The 21,939-nt window shown below is 52.1% G+C and overlaps 1 protein-coding gene across 1 annotated transcript in view; it reads right to left on the bottom strand.

Moving 5' to 3' along the window:
- Positions 1 to 486: 486 nt before the first annotated feature.
- The window catches only part of Anxa11 (annexin A11), a 44,533-nt gene continuing 23,080 nt past the window's right edge, over positions 487 to 21,939 (bottom strand). Inside the window, exons 2-15 of the mRNA XM_032918730.1 lie at positions 17,507 to 17,569; positions 16,108 to 16,220; positions 13,391 to 13,777; positions 12,183 to 12,270; positions 11,874 to 11,968; positions 11,293 to 11,406; positions 9,395 to 9,485; positions 8,964 to 9,043; positions 8,770 to 8,826; positions 7,275 to 7,368; positions 3,856 to 3,951; positions 3,023 to 3,081; positions 2,748 to 2,870; positions 487 to 1,275 (exon numbers count right to left, since the gene is read on the bottom strand). Coding sequence (XP_032774621.1) covers positions 1,216 to 1,275; positions 2,748 to 2,870; positions 3,023 to 3,081; positions 3,856 to 3,951; positions 7,275 to 7,368; positions 8,770 to 8,826; positions 8,964 to 9,043; positions 9,395 to 9,485; positions 11,293 to 11,406; positions 11,874 to 11,968; positions 12,183 to 12,270; positions 13,391 to 13,777; positions 16,108 to 16,220; positions 17,507 to 17,561 — 1,512 coding nt within the window. The 5' untranslated portion in view covers positions 17,562 to 17,569 and the 3' untranslated portion in view covers positions 487 to 1,215. The remainder of the gene's footprint in view (positions 1,276 to 2,747; positions 2,871 to 3,022; positions 3,082 to 3,855; positions 3,952 to 7,274; positions 7,369 to 8,769; positions 8,827 to 8,963; positions 9,044 to 9,394; positions 9,486 to 11,292; positions 11,407 to 11,873; positions 11,969 to 12,182; positions 12,271 to 13,390; positions 13,778 to 16,107; positions 16,221 to 17,506; positions 17,570 to 21,939) is intronic.

Below are 21,939 nucleotides of genomic sequence, written 5' to 3'. Positions count from 1 at the left end.
TGCTCCTGGACATGACAATGAATGCTAGACACTGTCCCTGCAGTTTCCCTCTCCAGACACCAAGGATCAGGGATCCTGCGGGGCTGGAGCGAAGACTGCCCTTCTGATGAGATATCCCAAGGTAGCTGGCTGCTAGAGCACCCCCCGCCCCCCGGTTGTTCCCATCCTCCTGACTAGTCTCCCTGAGAGGCCACCCAAGAAACCACAGGTCCTTTCCCAGGACCTAGGTGACCTCACTCAGGGAACTCTACCACTCTGCATCGGGCCCAGGTCCTGTGCCTCATCACTACCTGGGCCCTGTGTGAATCTGGAGAGCACCCTTTGTATATCCTTAACACACAATCCCTGCCAGGTTAACTTGTGCTTGGGACTGGATTTCCACAGCGTATGATGCATGTTTCTAGTTCGGCAGATCCATTTTCCACTGGCTAACAGGGCTGGGATCTCTGAGTCATAAAGCGGAAGAAAACACGCTGGCAGCAGAAAGACATTTCCAGAATGTTCCAGAACTGGCTGACTTTAATTTGGAAACAGCTTTTGGCTACAGACATTCAGGTTTAAGGCACATTCCAAACTACAAGGATCCCTGCCACTGGCACAGGGCCTGGCTTTAATTCTTGCATGGTTTTACATGGAAAGTGGAACAAATGATTTTCTGGCCTCTTCTAAAAAAGAGTGTGAGTTTGGCAAAAACAAAACTCATGACACATTCTCACCAGACACCACAGTACCGTTACAAGACCTCCCTTTTGTCCTAGGCAAAGATGGGTGGCCCACTCACCTACCATTCTCTCCAGAAACATGTATACAGTAAACACGCTTGTATGCGTCTGTCTGGCAGCGATGGTTAAAAAAAGTTTTCAAATAAAAATACAAAAATCACACATCTACAACAAAGCTAAGAGTCTTAGCCACAAGCAGCAAGGAATGAGTGTAGGAACCAGGAGAGATAAACATCAATTTTGCACAGCAAGGGGCTGTGAGGGCCAGGGAGATGGTCACCTGAGAACCTGGCCCACCTGGGCCCTTCGGCACAATACGTGGATGAGGGGGGACCAGAAGGAAAAGGTCATGGCTTTGGGGATGGGTGGATGGCTGGGGAGTGCACTTGTGGGTACTAGATAGATTGGGGGAAACTGGTGTGCTCTTCGGGACGTTTCCTGGCCACTGCCAGCAGGGGGCCAGCAGGGGGCACAGGTGAGCCACTGCCACCGCTCAGTCGTTGCCACCACAGATCTTCAGCAGGATCTTCCGATAGTCCCCAGAAGTGTCTCCCTGGTTGCAGAAACAAGAGCAAGGGTTAAGGGAGGCAAGGCTTCAAGTGTCCTTGTGGGAGGCAGGCCTGCCAGAAGCAAGAGTTCCCATCAGAGCATGCAGTGCGGACCTCCCTTGTACGAGAGCTGTCCAGCAGCAGCCCCCGGATTCTATGCAAAACAAGAGCCAAGATCCAGGCTGGATGTCAAGTGTTTGTAGCCCAGCTCTGGGAAGGTGAAGCCAGGCAGATCCCTGGGGCGGATTCTAGCCTAATCCTTAAGTACTAGATAAGCCTTAGGTCCCAGTGAGAGACTCTTAAAAATCAACATGGATAGCTTCTGAGGAATGATACTCAATGTTGACGCTGGCCTCCACAGGCAGGCGTATGCATACATGCATATGTACATACATACATACATACATAATACATACATACATACACAATACATACATAGTACATACACAGCACACACACATATAATACATACATGACGCATACATACACAATACAGAAGGACCCCCACCCAGGCTGGCCATCACTACCCTTTACACTGGGTTCTACTGGAAAGTGATGTTGTGCTCTTCCTTGATCTTTGTGGCCACCCATGGAGGACACCATTGCCCTTGCAGTCTTTGCTTCTCCACAGATCAATCTGTCTGACACCCCTGTGCTTTCTCGGGGATGACTGCTCAGGCTTAGCTAATTTCAGATCATTTTTCTGACATCCTAAGCTTTTTGGAAGCTCTCTGAAGACAAGATCTGTGGCAGCTTTAGCTGTTACAGAATACTAGCGACCTAGGCCAAACTCTGACAGGAAAGACAGATTCTCTGCCTCATTTTCATGGCTTCTCTTCTAAGATGAGCCCGACAATATCAAATGTCAGCTCTGAAATCAGGCCCTGCAGAGCTTGCTGGTGACCTAGTGACAACTTCCTCCAGCCCAGCTCTGGCACACGGCGTTTCCTCCGACATTTGCGAAGACTGCCACCACACCTGTGGGGGAACGACTCTCCTCAGAGGTGCCGACCAGGGCTTCGGAGGTTTGTGGGACACCGCTCAAGGGTCATGAGGTTACCAAGCAGAAAAACCAGGATCAGACTCCCAGGCTGTGACCCAAGGCTGAGCTATGGATGCGGTCTCCACTAGAAAGTGAATGTAGAAGAAGCTGGAACTCAGGAAGCAAGAGCCGAGCTCCACAGACCCTGGGGACTCTGAAGGTTAGGGACTCCACAGGGGAAGGTCTGAGAGTTCTTTATACCATTCATTGGCAGACATCCCTGTTAAGTTACAAAGCACTGGGATCCTAGAAGTTAGCAACATAGGGTCACAGGGTTGTAACCTGCTCCTCAGGATCTTGTGATCAGTTTGGAGGTGAGTAGATGAAGAAGCCCACGTGGTCAAACACAGGGCTATTCTAGAGAGGGAAGGGAGCTGGGGAGGGCCTGGAGGTGTTGGGATGAGGAGAAGGCCTTACTGGCCCCTAATCCCTTACCGTGATATCGTGGTACAGTGACTTGCCGTACATCCGCTTATACTCCGCTCGGATATCCAGCAGGTCAAGCTCGCTTCGAGACACCATGATGCGAATCAGGGTCCGGTCTTTTGTTCCTGCTCCCTAAAGAGTCATCCAAAGTCAGTGCATGGGGCTTCCCACCAGCTCCAACCCTCCCTTGCCTTCTATATTCAGCCCACAGTGGACCCCTTAGACCCAGGAGGCTTTAAGATGAAATTAAGGAATTAACCCCACTGCACACAAGGACTTCGTACCCTCATAGCCTTGTTGAGCCTCTCAGCAAAGAAGGCGGGGGTGTTCTTGAGGCATTTCACTGCAAGAGAAAAACACAGCATAACGTCTGCAGGACACAGGAGGGCACACACTACCTAAATGTCCTCCTAGGAAGCCTGGACATCAAATCTGCCACCAGCCATCTCCTTCTCCTGCTGACTGTGACGCCGTGAATGTGGCTCCGCACACAGTAGGACCACCATCCCAACCATCACTGAGCAAAAAAACCCACCAGGGTTGTGCATAGCTGGAGGTGGGGGTGGGCACGAAGAGGCACCAATTTCATGGGACCCTAGGCATGAGGGGTTAAACAGAAAAACCCTCATGGAGAAAAGGTCAAGGGGGTGCAGTACTATTCTCGGGGCAGGCAAGGAAATCTATTACCTGTTCTAGCCAGAAAAATCCACAAAAAAAACCCCGATAAGAAATGGGCAAACAGTCCCTCAGCAAGTACAAAGGGAGGGGGCAGGGACGCAGGGCAAGAACCAGCTCCGTATCAGGAGGAGTTCCTAGAGCTGCCAAGACTTGCTGCAGAAGGCACACTCCCCATGCTGGAAGTTCAGCCAGCACTCTCTAGAATGGGCCTGTTTTGCTGTTGCAAGTAAAAATCCCTCCATGTGTTTCCATCACAGACAGCTGACAATTGCCCACAGGGATGTATTTTTAGAGGAAATTTGGCAGGATGTGAGTCACCTTCCTCTAGGAGAGGAGCTGGACGGGCTCCCACTAACGCCCAGATCCCAGCCCCTTTCTGCAGAGCTGCTCTGCAGACACGCGGCACAGGAGCCATGGAGCCCACCAGCCAGACGCCTACCCACAGCCAGCATGCCCTGCTCCAGGTCCCCAGACATCTCCCGGCAGATGCTCTTCTCGATGTCTCGGCCTGTCATCCTCTGATACTCGTTGAAAACTAGCAAGAAAATAGAAGGGGCACAGGTCATAGCCTTAATCGTGTTCTCGCAAATCTCCACGGTGTAGTCCTGACCCCCAGCAACTTGGAATATGTATTAAAATACTGCCACAATGGTGGGTCCTGAGCCAGCAAGCCACCGGTGGCATCTACAGTCAGGAGGTCAGGACACATGTGTGCGGACGGACAAATCTTGGCCTGCAATGGGTGGCTGTAGGGTCTTTTGTCTTGCTTTTCACACACAAGCACAGCTCTTTCCTAAGCCCCACTATGTATTCAGCACTTTATATCAGCAGGGCCCTCCTGTTTGTCAGGGTTGAGTCTCTAAGTCACGCTGGGCTGAACTAGGCAGAATAAATGCATCTTGTTTTGTTCCTTCTGGCATGGAATGGCGTCACATCCTCCAACCCCTCTAGCTTCCACGGACCACAGCCTCTCATGCAGCCAGACTGCAGGGGTGTGTCATTCCCTAGATTTAAGTGTATTTCTGACTTAATTCTGGCAAGCTCATGAGTGTCCAAAACTCTTAAGAAAACACATTCCTGCTGTGTAAGCCCAGCCCACGAGAGGAGACACACCCCACGAGTACCAGCTCTTCTCCACTCTGCCCTGCACAGCCTGAGAGCTCTCATGAAGGTCACGGCTCTCTGCTCTGAGTCCCGTGTGCTGCCCACTGGCCTGCAGTCAGATGATCCCTTTATCAGAGCAGTCTGCTGACCCATCTCAGCCCACACTCCACAGTGTCCTCACGTCTCCACACTCCCAGCCCTCGTCCCTCTTATTTCACGCAGCAGGCTAGTCTTGCTCTACCCCACTCTGAGCTACGTGAGCTCTAACCCACTCAGACACAACCCACCCTGTTCCGCTGTGCTGAAAGCCTTTAATTATAAACCCAGGAGCTGCCGAGTGTCGCAGAACGAGCTGTTGGCTCTTATGAGAAGGAACCATGCTAGAGAGTCCAGGAACCTGAGGCTAGTGCTACCATCAACATCGAGTTCTCTCACTACCCCTGCCTCAGTTTCAACCAATCATTTCCAGATTGGTGTTCTCTTCATACCAGAGCTATGGTGTCTGCTTATCTGATGTTTTCTGAAATTCTCTTCATTTTTCTCCCATGTCATAACACTCTGAAACCTGACAGTGACCCGATGATCTATACTCATTAAACAGACAAAGATTAATCCACATCACAAGTGCACAGCATGTGTTGACTATGAGACTGCCGTGCTCAGCCTTCAGGGGGATGGGGGTGGGGAATCTGTATCACACCCCTCCTCCCCAGTCTCGGGGATCACTGCAGAAGAGAAGGCAGAAGAGATGTAAGAGCCAACATGGTGGATGACTGCAGCGAATGTTACCAGGTATGACAGGGCCACTGTACAGACAAACTCACAGTGGCTGTGCCTGCATGCACAAGGTCAAGCCAAAAAGCCTAGCACAGAGAGGACAGAGAGGGGCTAACGAAGCCCCACCCTAGGGGAGGAGCCATTAGCAAGTGATGGATGGATGCTAGAGGCCGCTTTCTTTAAGAATGTGGTCCCTGAGAATCCACTCATGTTTCAGTAGCTGGCACTACATCAGCGTATGTACTGGTAACAATAAGTGGATCCAGTCAGTGGTGAGGGAGGGGGAGGGAAAGGGGAAGAGCGAGAAGGGAGGGAGAGAGAGGAGAGAAAGAGAGGGAGGGAGAGAGAGAGAGAGAGAGAGAGAGAGACAGACAGACAGACAGACAGACAGACAGACAGACAGACCAACATAATAGCTGGATATGATAGCATATGTCTTTAATCTCAGTCCTCAGGAAGTAGAGGCAGGCAGAGTTTGAGGCTAGCCTGTTCTACATAGCCAGTTATAGCCCGGTCAAAGTTACCTAGTAGGACCCTGTCTCAAAAGGCAAACACATAAAACAACAACAAAAAAAGCACATTTATTTGGGGAAAAAAAGTGGAGAGTATGGGGATGAGTGGAGGGGGTCAACTAGACACGAAATTCTCAAACAGTAAAAAAAAAAAAACCTCTAGACTGCTGGGACAGAATGCGCATGCCCTGGGGACAGGGCTCAAGCCCAAACTCAGCCAGGTTCAAAGCTATGTCAGCCTCAGGCCAGCCCTAAGACCGATGGGATACCTGGGATACATACCCGCTCCCTCCTGAGCACCTGGGTCCTGGCACCAGAGCAGCACTGCTGCGAACTCCTCGCCTCACTCCCGCCCTGCTGCGCCCACAGCCTTTCCAAGCTGTCTACACTGTTCTGGTCCCTCCCGTCTGAAGACCTCAGATACCTGTTCCCTCACAGCTCCCAACCTGACAAGCCCCAAACCTCTTCTGACCCGAGACACACACACACACACACACACACACACACACACACACACACACACACACACACACACACACCGGCTCGCCAGCACAGTTACCGTTCCGATGCCCTCTGCTCCTGGTGTCCAGTCCATCCAAATTTCCTAAGCTCAGTTGAGAGCCACTGTTTTTCCACACCCTTGGCTGATGGAACTCCTCCTAGGCCCTCTCACCCCAGCTTCTCAGCAAGCAGACAAGATTCTGGTCCCTTTTCCTCAGCTCCCCCCCTAGGTCACTGCATGACTTTCTGCCTGATCAACTCAACCTTGCCCTCCCAGCATCACACCTGAGGCCCAGGTACCCTGGGGAATCTGGGCGTCGTGTTGCTCTGCAAGCTGAAGTTAAGAGGTCTACCCCACTGAGGGCCCTCCTGTCGCTTCTGACTTCTCTCGTGGGATGGACGCCTAACTCCCTGCACTGCAGGCAGAGTTGTCCACCACCTCTGACCCCATCCCTTGCTGCCGCATCTCTATCTGCTCCAGATACCCACATCCCCATGGCTATGCCTGGGCTATGCTGGAAGTCCAGCAGGGCCTTTGCACCTGCTTTGATCACACAGCCCTCACCACACAACTGCCCCCAGCCCCTCCCACAACTCAGTTCCATCACCTTCTACTCATTTTCCAGTCCACATTCACACATTCACCACCAGCTCCAGATGGTCCTGAGTAGCCGTCTCCTGACATGAAACTGAACCCCATGAAAACAGATCACACCTCGCTACCCTCTAATAGACAGAAACCCACGCTCATGTATACAATATTTGTTGTTACTGGGCATGCCATGTACGTGGAGGTCAGGGGCTGACTGTGTTTTTGCCTGCTGGGCCATTGCTCCCCAATCCATTTCCTTGCCTTTCCCTTTAAGACACCACCAGGGGGCGCTCGAGGAAGTGAAGGGCCGTGCAGAGGACATCATTCTGCAGGCCTGTCTGCTCTCATCTAACCCACCCAGGACAGTCTCACCTGCCACGAGGTGGGCCCGGCTCCGGGAGCACAGAATTGCGTTGAACTTGGATTCATCTGTCCCCAGGCGGTTCTCCCCAGCTGCGTACAGCTCCTAGATGAGGAAGAAGACGCATGTGTCCAGAAAGCATCATCCAGGTCCCAGGCTCAGATCACCCAGGCAGCATCTAGCTCTGTAAAGCCCCCGGGGGAGGAGCAGGGCCCTGGCAGTGCCAGTTTGCTGGACCCTGTCGGCCCTGCTGACAGCAGACTCAGACCCCAGCAATCCACGTCCCCTCATCTGTCTGTGCATAGCACAGAGTATTCAGCCGGCATCCAGCACCACAGAGGAGGAAAGAGAAGCCCTGTTCAGGTCCTGGCTCTGAAGCAGCTTGTGGTGGGATGCTGGGCAGGGCTCTGGCTCCTGTGCCTCAATCTCCTCATATAAAAACAAATGTAAGGATTAGATCTGACTTGATATCAGGGGCAGTGCTTCTCAGTGACGGGACAGAGGAACACAGGTCCTCGGCTGACAGACCCACATCTCGATTGCGGGACTGAAGCCAGCTGCCAGATTCCTATGTGACATTTCCTGATCACGGAAAGCAGCTTCACTGTCTGTAAGAAGCATGTGTGACAAGGACTGTGGAACTTAATCAGTCACGGGGACAAAGCGATGACTGGGCACCAGGCTCACACACGGTTCACAGACATGCACACAGGCGAAACACTCAGACGCATAAAATAAAAACAAAACTTGAAAAAGCTGATGGGCATAATGGCTTGTTAAAACCTAGGAAGGCTTGCCAATGTGCAACCTTGCCCCGACCTCTAAGATGCCTCCTGGGTCTCAGAGAGTCAAAGAAATTAAGGGTTAGTAGGACACTCTCAGGTTGAGATTCCTCACGTCGAGGTGAGGCAGAGCAGGTCAGGAAGGGAAGAGGGGGCAGAGCCAACATCTGCCTTTCCTGGAAGGCTTGGTGTGTGTGTGTGTGTGTGTGTGTGTGTGTGTGTGTGTGTGTGTGTGTGTGTGTGTGTGTGTGTGGCCATCTCACTAAGAAGGTAGGACAGGCTCAACTAGCCAGCGGGCAACACAAACTTAGACAGCTAGTTCAGATGCCTGGATTTCCTCCCTCTCTGCAGTTCATAGGGTGACAAGGGCAGAAACTTTAGGATGCAGGGCTAAGGACGGCTCTTTTCTAGGCCCACGAACTCAGAAGCTGGATAGACAGGTACCTTCATAGGAAAGCACCAAGTCACATGAAGTCCCATGTCCTTGAGATCTTTAACAGCTGCAGCATTAATTACCCAAGTCCCTCTCACAGGTAGGAAACTCAGAAAACTAGGATCCCTGCTCAATGTCAAGTCCCCGGGCGCCTCAGAAACCCGCAACACCCGGAACCCACCAGTATCCACCGCTCATCCCATTCCCAGGCACCTGGCCACGAAGCAGGAAGTGTGAGCCCGCACTGGTTCAGCTAGCCCACACTGGCACCTCGCCAGCCACCAGACTCACCTGGACATCTCTCTGGACAAGGGACATGTCCACGTTTGTGCTTTCATCACGGTTTCCCTGAAAGGAAGCGGGATGCTGAGGCCAAGACACTCTTTGGTAGACTGTCCCTTCCCCCTCCTCACACATTTGCCAGTGCTTGGCTTTCCCTGCCCCTGCCCAGCTCCCACTCTGATATCCTGTGCTGAAGAAGGTACCTGAGAGAGAGAGATGAGGAGTCGCTGGAAGTGTCCTGATGTGTCACTTCGAATGGCTTCCTCCAAAGTCTTTTTGAACTCTGAGAAGACAGACACCAGGTCTATCCTACAAGCCTGCTACCTCTAAAGACATAGTTCGTAGGGGGCATTGGCATGACAAGGGTCCTGGGGGCTGAGACTGGAGGTGACAGGTGACCCATCTAACCTTCCAGGCTCATACAAGCTGTGACTTCAGGGTGACCTGACCTATGGTCAGACCTGGCCCAAATCCACTCAAGGTTCTCTCAGCTCCTTCCAACCACAGGCACCTGCCCTGTGTGTAAACAGCAGGCAGGGCTGGGCCTTGGGTCAAAGCCCTGAGAGTTGGGCATGACAGGAAACAGGGGACAAGGAGGCCAAGGACAAGAGGGTGCGGCCAGGGAGCTTCAGACCTGTTTTGTAGGCTCTGTTTAGCTCCCGGATGTGCTCGTTACTTCGGGAAGCCAGGATCTCAATCAGGCAAGCCTCATCAGTACCAGCCCCCTGTGAGAGCAGACGAAGAACACAGTGGTCTCACGCTCTCACTGGAGCCCAGAAAGGCCAGCAGGACACACACACACACACACACACACACACACACACACACACACACACACACACACACACACACACACACACACAGAGGCAGGCCTCATCAGTACCAGCCCCCCGTGAGAGCAGACGAAGAACACAGTGGTCTCACGCTCTCACTGGAGCCCAGAAAGGCCAGCAGGACACACACACACACACACACACACACACACACACACACACACACACACACACACCCCTCACTCATGCCTCAAAAGCCGGCTCCTCTCCTAGTCCCAGACAATGAGATAAGGACAAGGATAACGAGTGGGTATCACATGAGGGTTACACCACGGACAGGAAACTGAATGTGGTATGTGGTGTGTGGTGTGTGGTGTGCGTGTGCTTGTATGTGCAGTGACTGTCCAATGGCCAGAGCGTGCTGGGTCAGGCTGAGGTGCAGTCTGTTTCTTCCATGTTCACGTTCTCAGTGAGATAACAAAAACGTGGGCAGTGGGAAAGTCCGAAAGCTCAATCATAACTGATATAAAAAGGAAGGGTCCCAAGTGAACTGTCTGAAGATATCTAGGAAGAGAAGCCAGGAGAGAAGAACGGAGTGGCTGTGCCTGGGACAGCAGGAAGGTAGAAAGCAGGGCCAGAGGCCTGGCTTGTATATCAGTCTGCATCTTGGCTCTGCAGCTTACTGTGTGACCTCGGGCCAAGTTCCTTGGCTATAAAGGGAATGAATGCATACCTACTTCCTAAGGAGTCCTCGATGGGACTAAATGGGCTAATTTGTGCAGACCATCTAGCTGACACGGCGTTTTCATGCTTACCACTGCCTGCATGCTACTGGCGGCTCACTGGGACTTACACGGATGTGCATGTTAGCAGCCTCCCCGAAACTCCCTGCATGTCCCTTGCCTGATCGAGCACTCCACCAACCTCTCATAACGGTACTGGAGGTGGGTGCGACTGACTCCTGGGCTAGGTCCTTGCCACCCCACCCCCACCCCCTCACCACCCTCCCGACTCTAACAGCAGCTGGGTCTCAGCCAGTCTCCTTTCCCTTCCAGACCACGAACAAAACTCTCGGCCTCCAGTGGAGGTAGAACCTGTGCCCAGCGAGCCTGAGTGAGCAGTTCTTTCGGGTGCCTGCCTAGAGAGGGACCCTCTACTCACAAGACACACACAGCCGCATGGCTGTAGAGCCCAGACAGGACTTGCCTCGTGGTCGAAATCAACTAGACCTAGGAAGAGCCCTAGCTAAGCTTCGGGATTTGGCCCTGTGTGGAATTCAGTTCTTCCAGAGCTGAGGTGTACACAGAAGTGGGGCAGACATCTCTAGATAGTGTAGGACAGACACAGCAGACAGGACTGAGGTGAGTACTCAGGAACGGGTAAGGCTTCACTGTCTTCGTTTTAGACCTACCTCCTCCCACCCTTGCCTGGGTTCCTGCCTCTGCTGCTTGGGCTCCTCAGACATGTTGCTATTCACTAATGGGGGTCCTGCAACAGCCTGGGGCCCCTTCTCGTTATCACCAATGTCCTCCACAACCTATCTCGAGATAGAGACAGAGATATTTCCTGTGAGGAAATGGCATTTTGGAAAAAGTACCAGTTGCTCCTTCTAACACTCATGGGCTGTAGCCAGGAAGACGCGGAAGTCAGGCTAGGTAACAACTGGTGAGTGGGTAACACGTGCCCCAGCCCTCTCCCGCCTGGGCTGTGGCTATGCATGTATGTGAAGGCAGGCTCTCACACAAGCACAATGACACACCTTGATAGCTTCCTTTATCTCATAGACATCAAACAGGACCGGGGTCTTCATCAGGGCCAGGATAGTCTTCTCGAAGTTTCCTGACAGCTCTGACTTTAGGTCTTTGATCAGATCCTGATTGAATAGTTAAACAAACAAACTCGGTTTGAAAGTCCAGAGACGAAGAGTGCTGCAGATGGAGCTGATGGGATCAAGAGGAGCCGTGGGGAGGAGCCATGGGAGGAGCTGTGGGGTGGAGCCATGGGGAGGAGCCATGGGGAGGAGCCAGAGCACATATTCCATATTTATGGACACTTTACCTAAGATTCAAACCCGGAGGCTCAAAGCAGAGTCCCCTTAAGCCTTTCCCATGAAAGCACTCACATCAACTAAACCTCCCAGGATGCCGTGAAAGCAAAGGAGGGGAAAGCGAGGCAGGTAGGGAAGAAGTCACATCTACCGACTTATCTTGGCAGGGCCAACGACAGAATGCGAACCAAGCCTAACTGAGCTCCTGTCCATCCTGGAGATCCAGCCTTACGAGGCCCCAGTTTACAGAAAAGCAGGGAATGGTCTCCCTACCTTCCCTCTCTGCACCTCACCTTGCCGTAGGCCGTCTTGAAGGACAGCAGGATCTGCTGCCGCTGCTTGTTGGACCGGCTCCCTAGGCAGTCGATAATGGCCTGTTCATCCGTTCCTAGGGAAGACGAAGGAGTAGGCACACCGTGGGTTACAAGGATGCTCTGTGGCTGCGGACTCTCCCCGCCTAGGGCCTCCCATTCATTCTCCCCGGGCATCTAACACAGCTCCTCCTCCATCTCCCCAGGGCCAGGCTTGCTGCCCCTTCTACACAGTGAGCTGCACAGGGAAGTAGGGGCAAGGGTAGGATTGGAGTCAGTCTGCTCTCTTACCGAAGCCCTTCATAGCCTTCCGCAGGACCTCAGCATCTCGCAAGGGGTCAAATCCAGAAGCATCGGTGATGGTGCCTCGGTTTCCAAACTACTCAGACAAAAAGCCACAGACAGGTAAGATGACCCACCCATGCTGCCCTAAGGGGTAGGACTCTCCCACCTCCTCCTATCCCCCAAATACCTCCTTCTCTAAGCACACAGGTACCTAAAGGAGCTGGACACGCACAGCCCCACGCTCATGTGCTAATGGTGGTGTTTAGGAAGTAGCCTCTGAAGAGATATTAGGTCACTAGAGGCAGAGCAGGTCCTGGAGGGAGATATCGGGATCCATGCTACCCCCCGTTATTTGTTTCCTGTCTGCTATACAGTAGACAGCTTTGGTCCACCAAGGCTTCCTGTCACAAAGTCCTGCCCCACCACAGGCCCAGTCATGAGACCAAGAACCATCCATAGAAACCATGAGCCCTAATCAACCTTCCTCCCTTCTAAGGTGCGTTCCCCTCAGGTGTTTATAAGCAGGCTTACTGTAGCCTAGTGGGTGACCTTTCTGGTTCTTTTTTTTTTTTTCGGAGCTGGGGACCGAACCCAGGACCTTGCGCTTCCTAGGCAAGCGCTCTACCACTGAGCTAAATCCCCAACATGGGTGACCTTTCTAGCGTTGGTTATCAGGGCATTAAGGAGCATGCTCAGAGAGGAGATGGGCAGCCACTCAGGGCGGGGAAGAGCGGGCAGCAGGGCAGGGGGATGAAACCAAGGAGGTGATGGACCCTCTGCTATAGTCTAAAAGTAGCCAGCCAGCGAATACCTAGCCCTGTGCTTGGCAGGTTCAGCCATGTAACCATGACAATGAATTCTAGGCATTGCAAACATGAACTGAACTCCAGAATGAGCCAAAAATAAACCCTGGAGGAGCTGCCACTTTCCCTACCCAGAGAGGATTCTGAGAATCCTTCACGTTTGTCTAGGAAGGCACATAAGGGGCCTACTGGGCATGTGGCCATGTGAAAAGCAGATACCAGGCCAGGACAATGCTGCCAGACCTTTTGGAGTATGCCCTAGGTTGGGGCACACAAGAGAAATCAGAGCCTTTTTGCTACAACAGTATATTGTAGCTGGAGGCCTGAGTCCTCCCTGTTCCCTCAGTCCCCTAAGGTCTTGTTGGTCGGGCCAGAGGCCTGTCTTTGAACGCAGTTTGGACTGGCACTCACCTGAGCTGGAGGCACAGCCGGGGTGATGGTACTGGATCCTGAGTATCCTGGGTAACTTGGCACTGGCTGCTGCCCAGGGGGTGGCATTGGTGACTGCCCAGGATAGGTCATTGGAGGCTGTCCAGGATAGGCTCCTGGGGGCTGCTGCCCAGGGGGTGGCATAGGCTGGCCTGGCACCGGGGCCCCTGGGTATGCTGGGTATGAGGGCATCCCAGGAGGTGGGTTTCCTCCTGGCGGTGGATACATTCCATAAGGAGGGACAGGCTGCTGGGCAGGAGGGGGCTGCCCAAAGCCACCAGGAGGGACTGGAGGATAGCCACCTCCAGGAGCCCCAGGATACATGTTTGGCACGTTGGCTCCTCCGAATGTTCCAGACATGTTGGCTGCCTGCCAAGTACACAAAGCGTGGCCTGAGACACATAGGCCCAGAAAGACCAGCACCCTGTCTGTCTACCCTCCCCTTGTGGAGTTCTGCAATGGCTTTAGGTAAGGAGCCTCCTGCAGAACCACTCCCCCACCCTCAGTACTAAGTATGCAGGTACCCCAATGCTAGGCTCAGCACCCCAATGCTAGGCTCAGCACCCCAATGCTAGGCTCAGCACTGCCTCCACCCCACTACAGGACAAGCAGGAGAATCTGACCATGGATGAGGGAACACTTGCTCAGGGTGAGCAGGGCAGCTGGGCTCTGACACGGGCTCTGTATGTGAACCTCTATTTATCCCTTCTGCAAGATGCATGGAAACCTGAAAGAGGAGGCTACTTCCTCCAACCAAGACCTGCTAACCAGGTAGAGCTAACCACTCAAAGACCCAGAAAGTACAGGGGTTCCTTCTGCAGATATGAGGTGGCCTGTCGCACAAGTCCGCTGACAAGTCAGTTGAGTAGGTGAGGCCCCGGCGGGGTTTGCACATGCCCAGAACAAAAAACTGAATCCTCACCTCAGCTTCTTACGCCCAATGAGAAATGGGTCCTAATATCTGTATCTTCCCTCACTTCCGCACTTTAACCACCAAGGCCTCCTTACTGTCCCCAAGGTCATCAGGCCCACAGGCACCTTAAGGACTGGCTGTCCCTAGAAATTTGCACAGCACATTTCTCTACTGTGTCAGATCTTTGTTCAAGCCCTCCCCCCTCCTCCTCCATGACTTTCTGTGATGAGACAGGGTTTCTCTGTGTAGCCCTGGCTGTTCTGAAACTTGCTCTGTAGACCAGGCTGCCCTTGAACTCCCAAGTGCTAGAATTAAAGGTGTGCACCACTACTGCCCGGCTCAGGGTCCCTTTCTAATCCCCACTTTAAGGTTCTCAGTCTACATCGCCCCACCAGCACCTCTGAACCTTCCTGTGTTACTGCGATCCAGTCCATCCCCTCCGCCCTGTGCTGGGGCTTGGTGTATGGCCTTACACTCTAGGCAAGCATTCTACTACTGACCAGAACATCCCGCTCTTCCTGCTTCCTTCTGTCCTTTCCTTTTCTACTCCTTATTTTGAGACAATGTCAAGTTGCCCAGGCAGGCCTTGAACCCACATCATAGCCCAAATAGGTCATGAACCTGGCATCCTTTTGCTCGGATTTCCAGGGCCATGTATCTACTTTCCAATCTTCTTGCTCTCCTCTTCCTCTCTCATCCACCCCTGCCCTTCCTTTGATTCTTCTGTTTTCACCTGTCTCTCTATGCTGCCCAGGCTGAGCTGGAATTCTTCAGTCCTCATGAACTCACCTACCAAACGCTAGTTTGCCTCAGTGCCCAGAAGTGCCTGCCCCTGTTCCATATTGCCATCTGGTAGCTTCCACTATTTCCTGTCTCCTTGACGCAGATGCTAAGTGTGCCTGGACTGAGGTGTGTGTGTGTGTGTGTGTGTGTGTGTGTGTGTGTGTGTGTGTGTGTGTGTGTGTGTGTGTGTGTGTGTGCATGCGTGACATACACATGGAGGCAGAAGTCCACCTCTGTGGGCACAGCATGTGTCACTGGCCCTGGGATCCCATGTAGGCTAGACTGGCTAGTCAGCAAGTCCAATGGATCTGCCAGTCTCTGCCTCCCTAGCACTAGATTACAAGGAGCACATCCGGCACTGTATGCATGGGTCCTGGGAACTGCACTCTGGGCCTAATGCTGGCTTTATAAGCACTTTAGCCCCTGGGCTATCTCTCCAGCCCCGAGATTTTGCTTACTGCATTCATATATTCCAGGCACCTAGAACGGAACACTGGCATAAGTTTGGGCCTCTACTAGTTGATTGCAGTGTTCCCCTAAACACATATTTGCTTTCAGATTACAAGATAACATCCTTTTAAAAAGCGCAACAACAAATAAAACCAAGTACATCCTAACCTACCTACTACAGGCCACCAAGTACCAACCAGAACAGCTTTGTTCACTCCAACAGCCCTCCACCCATACACTCACCTCCTTGCAGGTTTCGTGCTCAGCTCATGAGAAATTCTCAATAAATTCTCAATAAATTCCCTGCAGGTACCAGCCTAACCCAATCCCCTCAGGCTACAAGGACCTGAGAGAACCTCTACCCCTAATATAGATGGGGACAGGGGGGCCCAGAGCGGGGTGGGTGTTAAGTGACGACCCTCATATTCTAAGTTGCTGCTCAGGATTCTATGCCACAGAAACCGGCGTGAGGTCTCGCTGGGGGCTTGGGATAAGCAGCCTTGATCCCTAGAGCTTTGCAGCTACCAGCCCAGGGGTACCAGGGCTGACTTACCATGCCCGAGAGGTAGTCCTGGTTGAACTGCCCTGCATAGTTGGCCACGTTATCCAGCCCGATAGGGGGCATGCTGGGAGGAGGGTAGCTAGCACCTCCCCAGGGAGCACCACCTGAAAGCAACACCAAGCCATCGTCAGCTCTGCATTCCCGGCCCAGTGACAGGGCAGAAGGGCAGAAAAGAGGGCTGCAGAGGGGCTGCCGCGAAAACCAAGCAGAGCATCAAACCAATGTTATAAAGACCCAGAAAGACTTGAAGAAGAGGGTCAGGGGAAGCAGCAGAGGCTCTCCCTTATTCCGGGGAAGGAGGCAGCTTCCTCCCTGGTGGGGATTCAGCCATGCTTTGTCCTCACAAACCCAGCATCATGGGCTGAGAGAACAGATCCATTCTTAGGCTCTGTGCTGAGCTGAGCACATGAGCTATGCACTCCATGTGCTAAGGATTCTCAGATGGAGGGAAATGGAGCCATATCAGAGGACGGGGACACCATAAAGGACAGTACCAAGGAGCAACCACATGGCTGGCTGCGTGTCCTGGGGCAAGGCTCTCTCTAAACTACTTTCACTCATGTCTGCAGAAGTGTGACCTCAAGCTGTGAAGGTAAGGGCTGAGGAGGAGTCTATGACATGGTGTCACAGATGCAGAGTTTCTGCTGGAGAGGGGACTGGTGTCGCTGCGGCCAGATCGGAGAAAGGTCCAGCTTGGCTCGATGTACCCTGTGACAATGGCAGGAACTTAACTTCCTGTCTGTTTGGTCATTTCTGCTGAGTTCCCTCAACAGTAACTATCCTTGCAGCAGCCCTTGTCTCCTTACCCAGAAGCCCTCACGGTTCCCTCACTACTGTGGAAGCAAAATGTTTTCAGGAAACATTTCAGGGTCGGGTAGGGTAGGGTAGGGCAGGTGAGGGTAAGGTAGGGAAGGGGAGGGCAGGGCAGGGCAGGGCAGGGCAGGGCAGGGCAGGGCAGGGCAGGGCAGGGCAGGGCAGTCTTCAGAAGGAAGATTAGCTGAGCCACTGCCTCAGATGGGTGGTCTCACCCTATGACCAGGGATCCTGGAAGCCATAGGGAAGAGGATACAGAAAAGAACAGCGACCCTTGGTATTGGCCTCAGTGGGAGACCCTGATGCTGCAAAATTCAAAATCATATTCCTTGAAACAGTGCGCTAGTAGCAATACTTTGGAGGACACTTCCTGTAGGTTGTCACTCCCTGTCTCTCCCCTGGGGCTAGCCAGGGGAGGGAAGAATCTTGAAGCTTTTTTGACAATGAGAAAGAGTCTTAGAGTATAGCAGGCCTTTGCCCACTTGTGGGTTACTAAAGGCCCTCCCAGAGTCAGCCAAATCTAGGCCTCTCCAGCCCCCAGTCCTTTTACACAAAGGGTCTCCCTCGGTCCCCTTACCTGGTGCACCTGGAGGGTAGCCACCAGCAGGTGGTGGGTAGCCTGGGTAGCTCATGGGTAAAGCTGGAAAAGAAGAGAGAGTGCATTCAGAGTATGTTGAGGGAGCTTCCGACCAGGTCCGCTGATGTCTGCTTCTTGGGATCAGAGTCCAAGGCTAGGCCCCTACAGAAGGGATTAATTCCCCCCCACCCCCAGTCCACACCTCCCTGCTGGGCCTCCAGGTAGGTCAGGCCCACCCCAAGGCTACAGGAGGGTGCAATACCACAAGCCAGCTAGCTGCCCGATTCCTTGATAGCTGCTCCCCCAGGCCTGGTTTCTGTCTCCACCAACAAGAGTGCAAAGTGGCTGGGGTCTGGTCTGCTCTCTGACATCATATTCTAGGTAGAGCATCACCCAAGACTCAGAGTCTACTTGGGCTTTATCCTGCCAAGGACCATGTTAGGACCCTGTTTCCCTGCATCCCATCCACAACCCTCAAGCTTGCCAGAATGCTATCCCACGTCCCCTCAGGTCAGACCTAAGCTGCAAGCATAGACTGGCTGTCACAGTCTTAAACGGCAGGTCTGTGTCTCTCCTGGGCACTCCCCTGACATAAAATAACATGATTATTGTGGGAGTCATCATTCTTAGAAACAAGAGATGCCGTCAGAAGGGCCTGGCTGCTATAGAGCCCTGAATCAGGGCAGGTACCAAAGCCTGAAGAAAGGAAGAGTTACCTGGAAACGGGGCTGTAAGGGAGAGAAATAGCCTAGGGAGGCAATAGGACACCTGCTCTCACCGTCCTCTGTACACAACTCTTCAGCAATGTCCCATGTCAATTAAAATGCCCCAGAAGAACAAAGACCAGCCGTTGCCCTGCAACCCGCCTGCTCGTGCCACATAACAGCTACGGCTGCCGCCACCACTGCAATAAGCACAAAGGTTCAGGCCATGACGAGAAACGCATGGTCTCAACAGTCATGCCCACAGGTTCCAGGACAGCCACTCTGTTTCATACGTGGGCATTACTTATACCAGGGGACTGTTAAAACATCAAGGGCTCCACCTTTGTTTGGTTGCTATTCTGAACAAGTTCCCAGGTGACGGTATTGGGTGTGGGGGTCCCCATTTTAATAACTACTGTCTAGACAGTATCCATTTAAATATTCTAGTAGCCCATCGTGTTAACCCTGAAGAACTGAGAATGCTGTCCTTAGGAAGCTGCAGAATTTCCTTAAGGTATCACTGGACCCACAAAGGGGACCTGACTTTCACCCTACTTTTTGTCCCCCAAGTCCAGAGAGGACAGTGAGCAATACAATAGGAATTGGAGAGAGGGAGATCTGGTAGCGTACAGACCCTTTACACAGCTGTCTTCCAGAACTCCTAAGAATGTGTAGTTCCTAACGTGTATGTCCATTCACAACTCCCTGTAACTCCGGCTCCAGAGGGATCCTGACACCTTTCAGTCTCTGTGGACACACGCATGCACACTCACACACAAATAAAAACAAATCTCTCTTGTTTTTAAAGAAAGAAGGCAGAAACACACAAATTAAGAGGTGTGTATACACATGGGCAGACCACCCTTGGCACTGTGCACAAGTTACTGGGTAACACCAGTCGCCTCTGGAAGGAAAACAGGGTGGAGTGAAGTTCGCTTTCCATGCACAGACACGAGGTGTTCGTGACTGACTAGTAAAAGCAATTTTAAGAAAAGGTCCAATTCAGACAGGCACTTGTAACCACACACGAAGCTACCCCTTTCCATCCCACACAGCCTTGGTGGACCTTCCAAAATAAAAATAACACACACAGGGCTCATTCAACTCAGACAGCCAGGACACTGAGGGTAGTCCTCCCTCCTGGTAGAGCTGTGGTGGAGTTTCCTGGCTAAAGTAGCTTCTAGCCCCTGGAAAGAGCCAAGGCCACTCCGCTTCTGGCTCATCCTGCAGTGACCTTGGGTCCTTCCTCCCACTAGACTCTGCTTCCAGTCTCATTCTCTCATTCATTTTCATACTAATATCCACCTGGAATTGTTGGAGTCTGTTCCCTTTTCTCTTTCCCTCTTGAGGCCGGTCAGGACCCAAAGCATACAGAGGCTAGCCCAGAGATCACAGGCCAGGATGGTCACTTCTCTCCTCCCTCAAATGGAGCTTCCTCCTCCACTGCATGGGAACTTGGTTTTCTGGGTAATGGAGCGGACTGGATACGGACTCTTGTGAAATCTCTCTTGTAGGTGTGACTGCCCAATTTTCCATCCCTCCTCAGTCTCTGGCTGTGGTGCCTCACTGGGATCCTCTTAGCTCTCTCAGCTGTTCCATAACCATCAATTTGGGATTGATGTTCTTCTTCCAAGTAGCTGATATGAATCAGAATTGTCCCCTTCATAATTTGAACACCTGTTCTCAAGACAGGGTGACATTCTAGAAGGCTGCAGACTCGGGAGGCTGAAGGTTGTAAGCCAATAGGAGTGACCCTTAGAAGGTTTGCTCCATGAAGGTTCACCCTTTCCTGCTTTTTCCACTACCTAGCCATAGGGATGTGAAGACTCTCAGCATCCAATGCCAATATTGCCATGCCTTCTCCACTGTGAAAGCCTACACATCCCCTCTCTTAAATCCTCTGTCAGATATTGTACTCACTGGGATCCAGAAGTAATTAACCCACATGTACAATACCCTGCAGCTAACCACCTACAACTCTCAGGGCAAGAATCACCAGCTGAGCATTCGGACCTTTGGGTTCTTGTCAGCTCCCAAGGGGACTGAAGGACATCTAGGGACCTTCCCAGTTCTCGCATTCCATGCTTGACAAATGGGACAATGTACTAAGCTACTACCCAATAGACCCACTTGCTACGTTCTACCTGACCAAAGCCTTTCTTCTACTTTATCCTTCAACAGAGAAGAAAGGTACATGGGTGAGAGATACTTCCCAGGCTAATGTGATTCGGACAGCCAGGCGTATCCTGTCCCACATGCCTCCTTCTTGAATTCAAACATGGAACCTCATGGGGAGTCCACCTGCACAGGACAGACATCTGGCTCTAATTCTGATAACCCTACCTCTAGAGAACTTCTAGCTTCTGGCGCTGACTCTCTTAGGAATACTATAGCACAAACATCACCCTTGGTTCCTCACTGGGTCCATGCAAACGCCACTGTACAGATTCAAACAGCTGCGGCTCTCTCCAGTTTAACTATATGCATCTTAGTGTTTCTAATGCTGTAACAAAACATGACCAAAAGCAACTTGGGGAGGAAAGGAGTTTATTTCAGCTTACACTTCTGTATCACACACAATCCATCATCAAAGGAAGTCAGGACAGGGACTCAGGGAGGGCAGGCACCTGGAGGCAGGAGCTGATGCAGAAGCCGTGGAGGGGTGCTGCTTACTGGCTTGCTTCTCATGGCTTGCTCAGCCTGCTTTCTTGGAGAACCCAGGACCACAAGCCCAGGATAGCACCACCCACAATGGACTAAGCCCTCCCACATCAGTCCCACAGGCTTGCCTACAGTCCAGTCTTATGGAAGCATTTCTCAACTGAGGGTCCCTCCTCTCTGATGATTCTAGCTTGTGTCAAGCTGAAGTAAAACTAGTCAGGACAATGTGCTTCTATAAAAGTCCCCTGTGGAGAATGTTAAAACCCAGGCGCTGTGCCTTGATGAGTGTGAGACTGCTCCTCCATTGAGAGCACCACATGGAGACCTTGAATCCTGGTATCCCAGCATCCTTTAGAACTAAGCCTCAGGGTATCCAGTCCATACAGAACCCACCTGGGGGGCTTCTTTTGGAATATGAAAGGGCTTGGGTTGTCAGGGACTTTGGGGAGTCTCTGGGGTTCAATAATAAAGACACAGGACATCTGTATATTAAGACGGTTAGCCTGTTGCAGGGGCAGTCTCTTCAGGGTCCCTAGAAATGGGAGGGTGTGAACAGACTAATTTTGCTGCAGGCTGGAGGCCATCTCCACCTCTTCCTACTAGGGTGGAAGCACAAGGCTTTTGACAGGTAGGGGGATGGCTGAATCTGGGGAGAGGAATTCTATTCTGGAAGCTTTTTCCCCTTGTTTGATCTCTAGATTTCTGCCTATGTGGTAGGAACCCTTGAAATTTAAGGTTCACTGGGTTTTAGGGAACAAGCCTGTTGGGGTAACCTACCCCATACGTTGTATCAACTGACTATGAAAGTCTGTGACCCTGTATTCTCAATTGAATCTGTACTGAACTTTTTTTTTTTTTTGAGACAGGTTTTCTCTGTGTAGCCCTGGTTGTCCTGGACCTCTGCTCCCAAGTGCAGGAACTGAAGGGGTGTGGCACCGAGCCCTGCCCAGCCTCATCCCTGTCTCCTTAATTGTTAATTGCTTAATTGCTATGAGGGCAACGACAGGTGCGGCACAGTATGTAAATGTATGTCACTTCCTCACCTGCCCAAAGAGAGGATTCTCTGTG

Source organism: Rattus rattus, chromosome 13 (genome assembly GCF_011064425.1).
Source record: "Rattus rattus isolate New Zealand chromosome 13, Rrattus_CSIRO_v1, whole genome shotgun sequence".
NCBI classification, from domain to species: Eukaryota; Metazoa; Chordata; class Mammalia; order Rodentia; family Muridae; genus Rattus; species Rattus rattus.
Note: the sequence above shows the minus strand (reverse complement) of the source record. Positions and strands in the feature narration are given on the sequence as shown.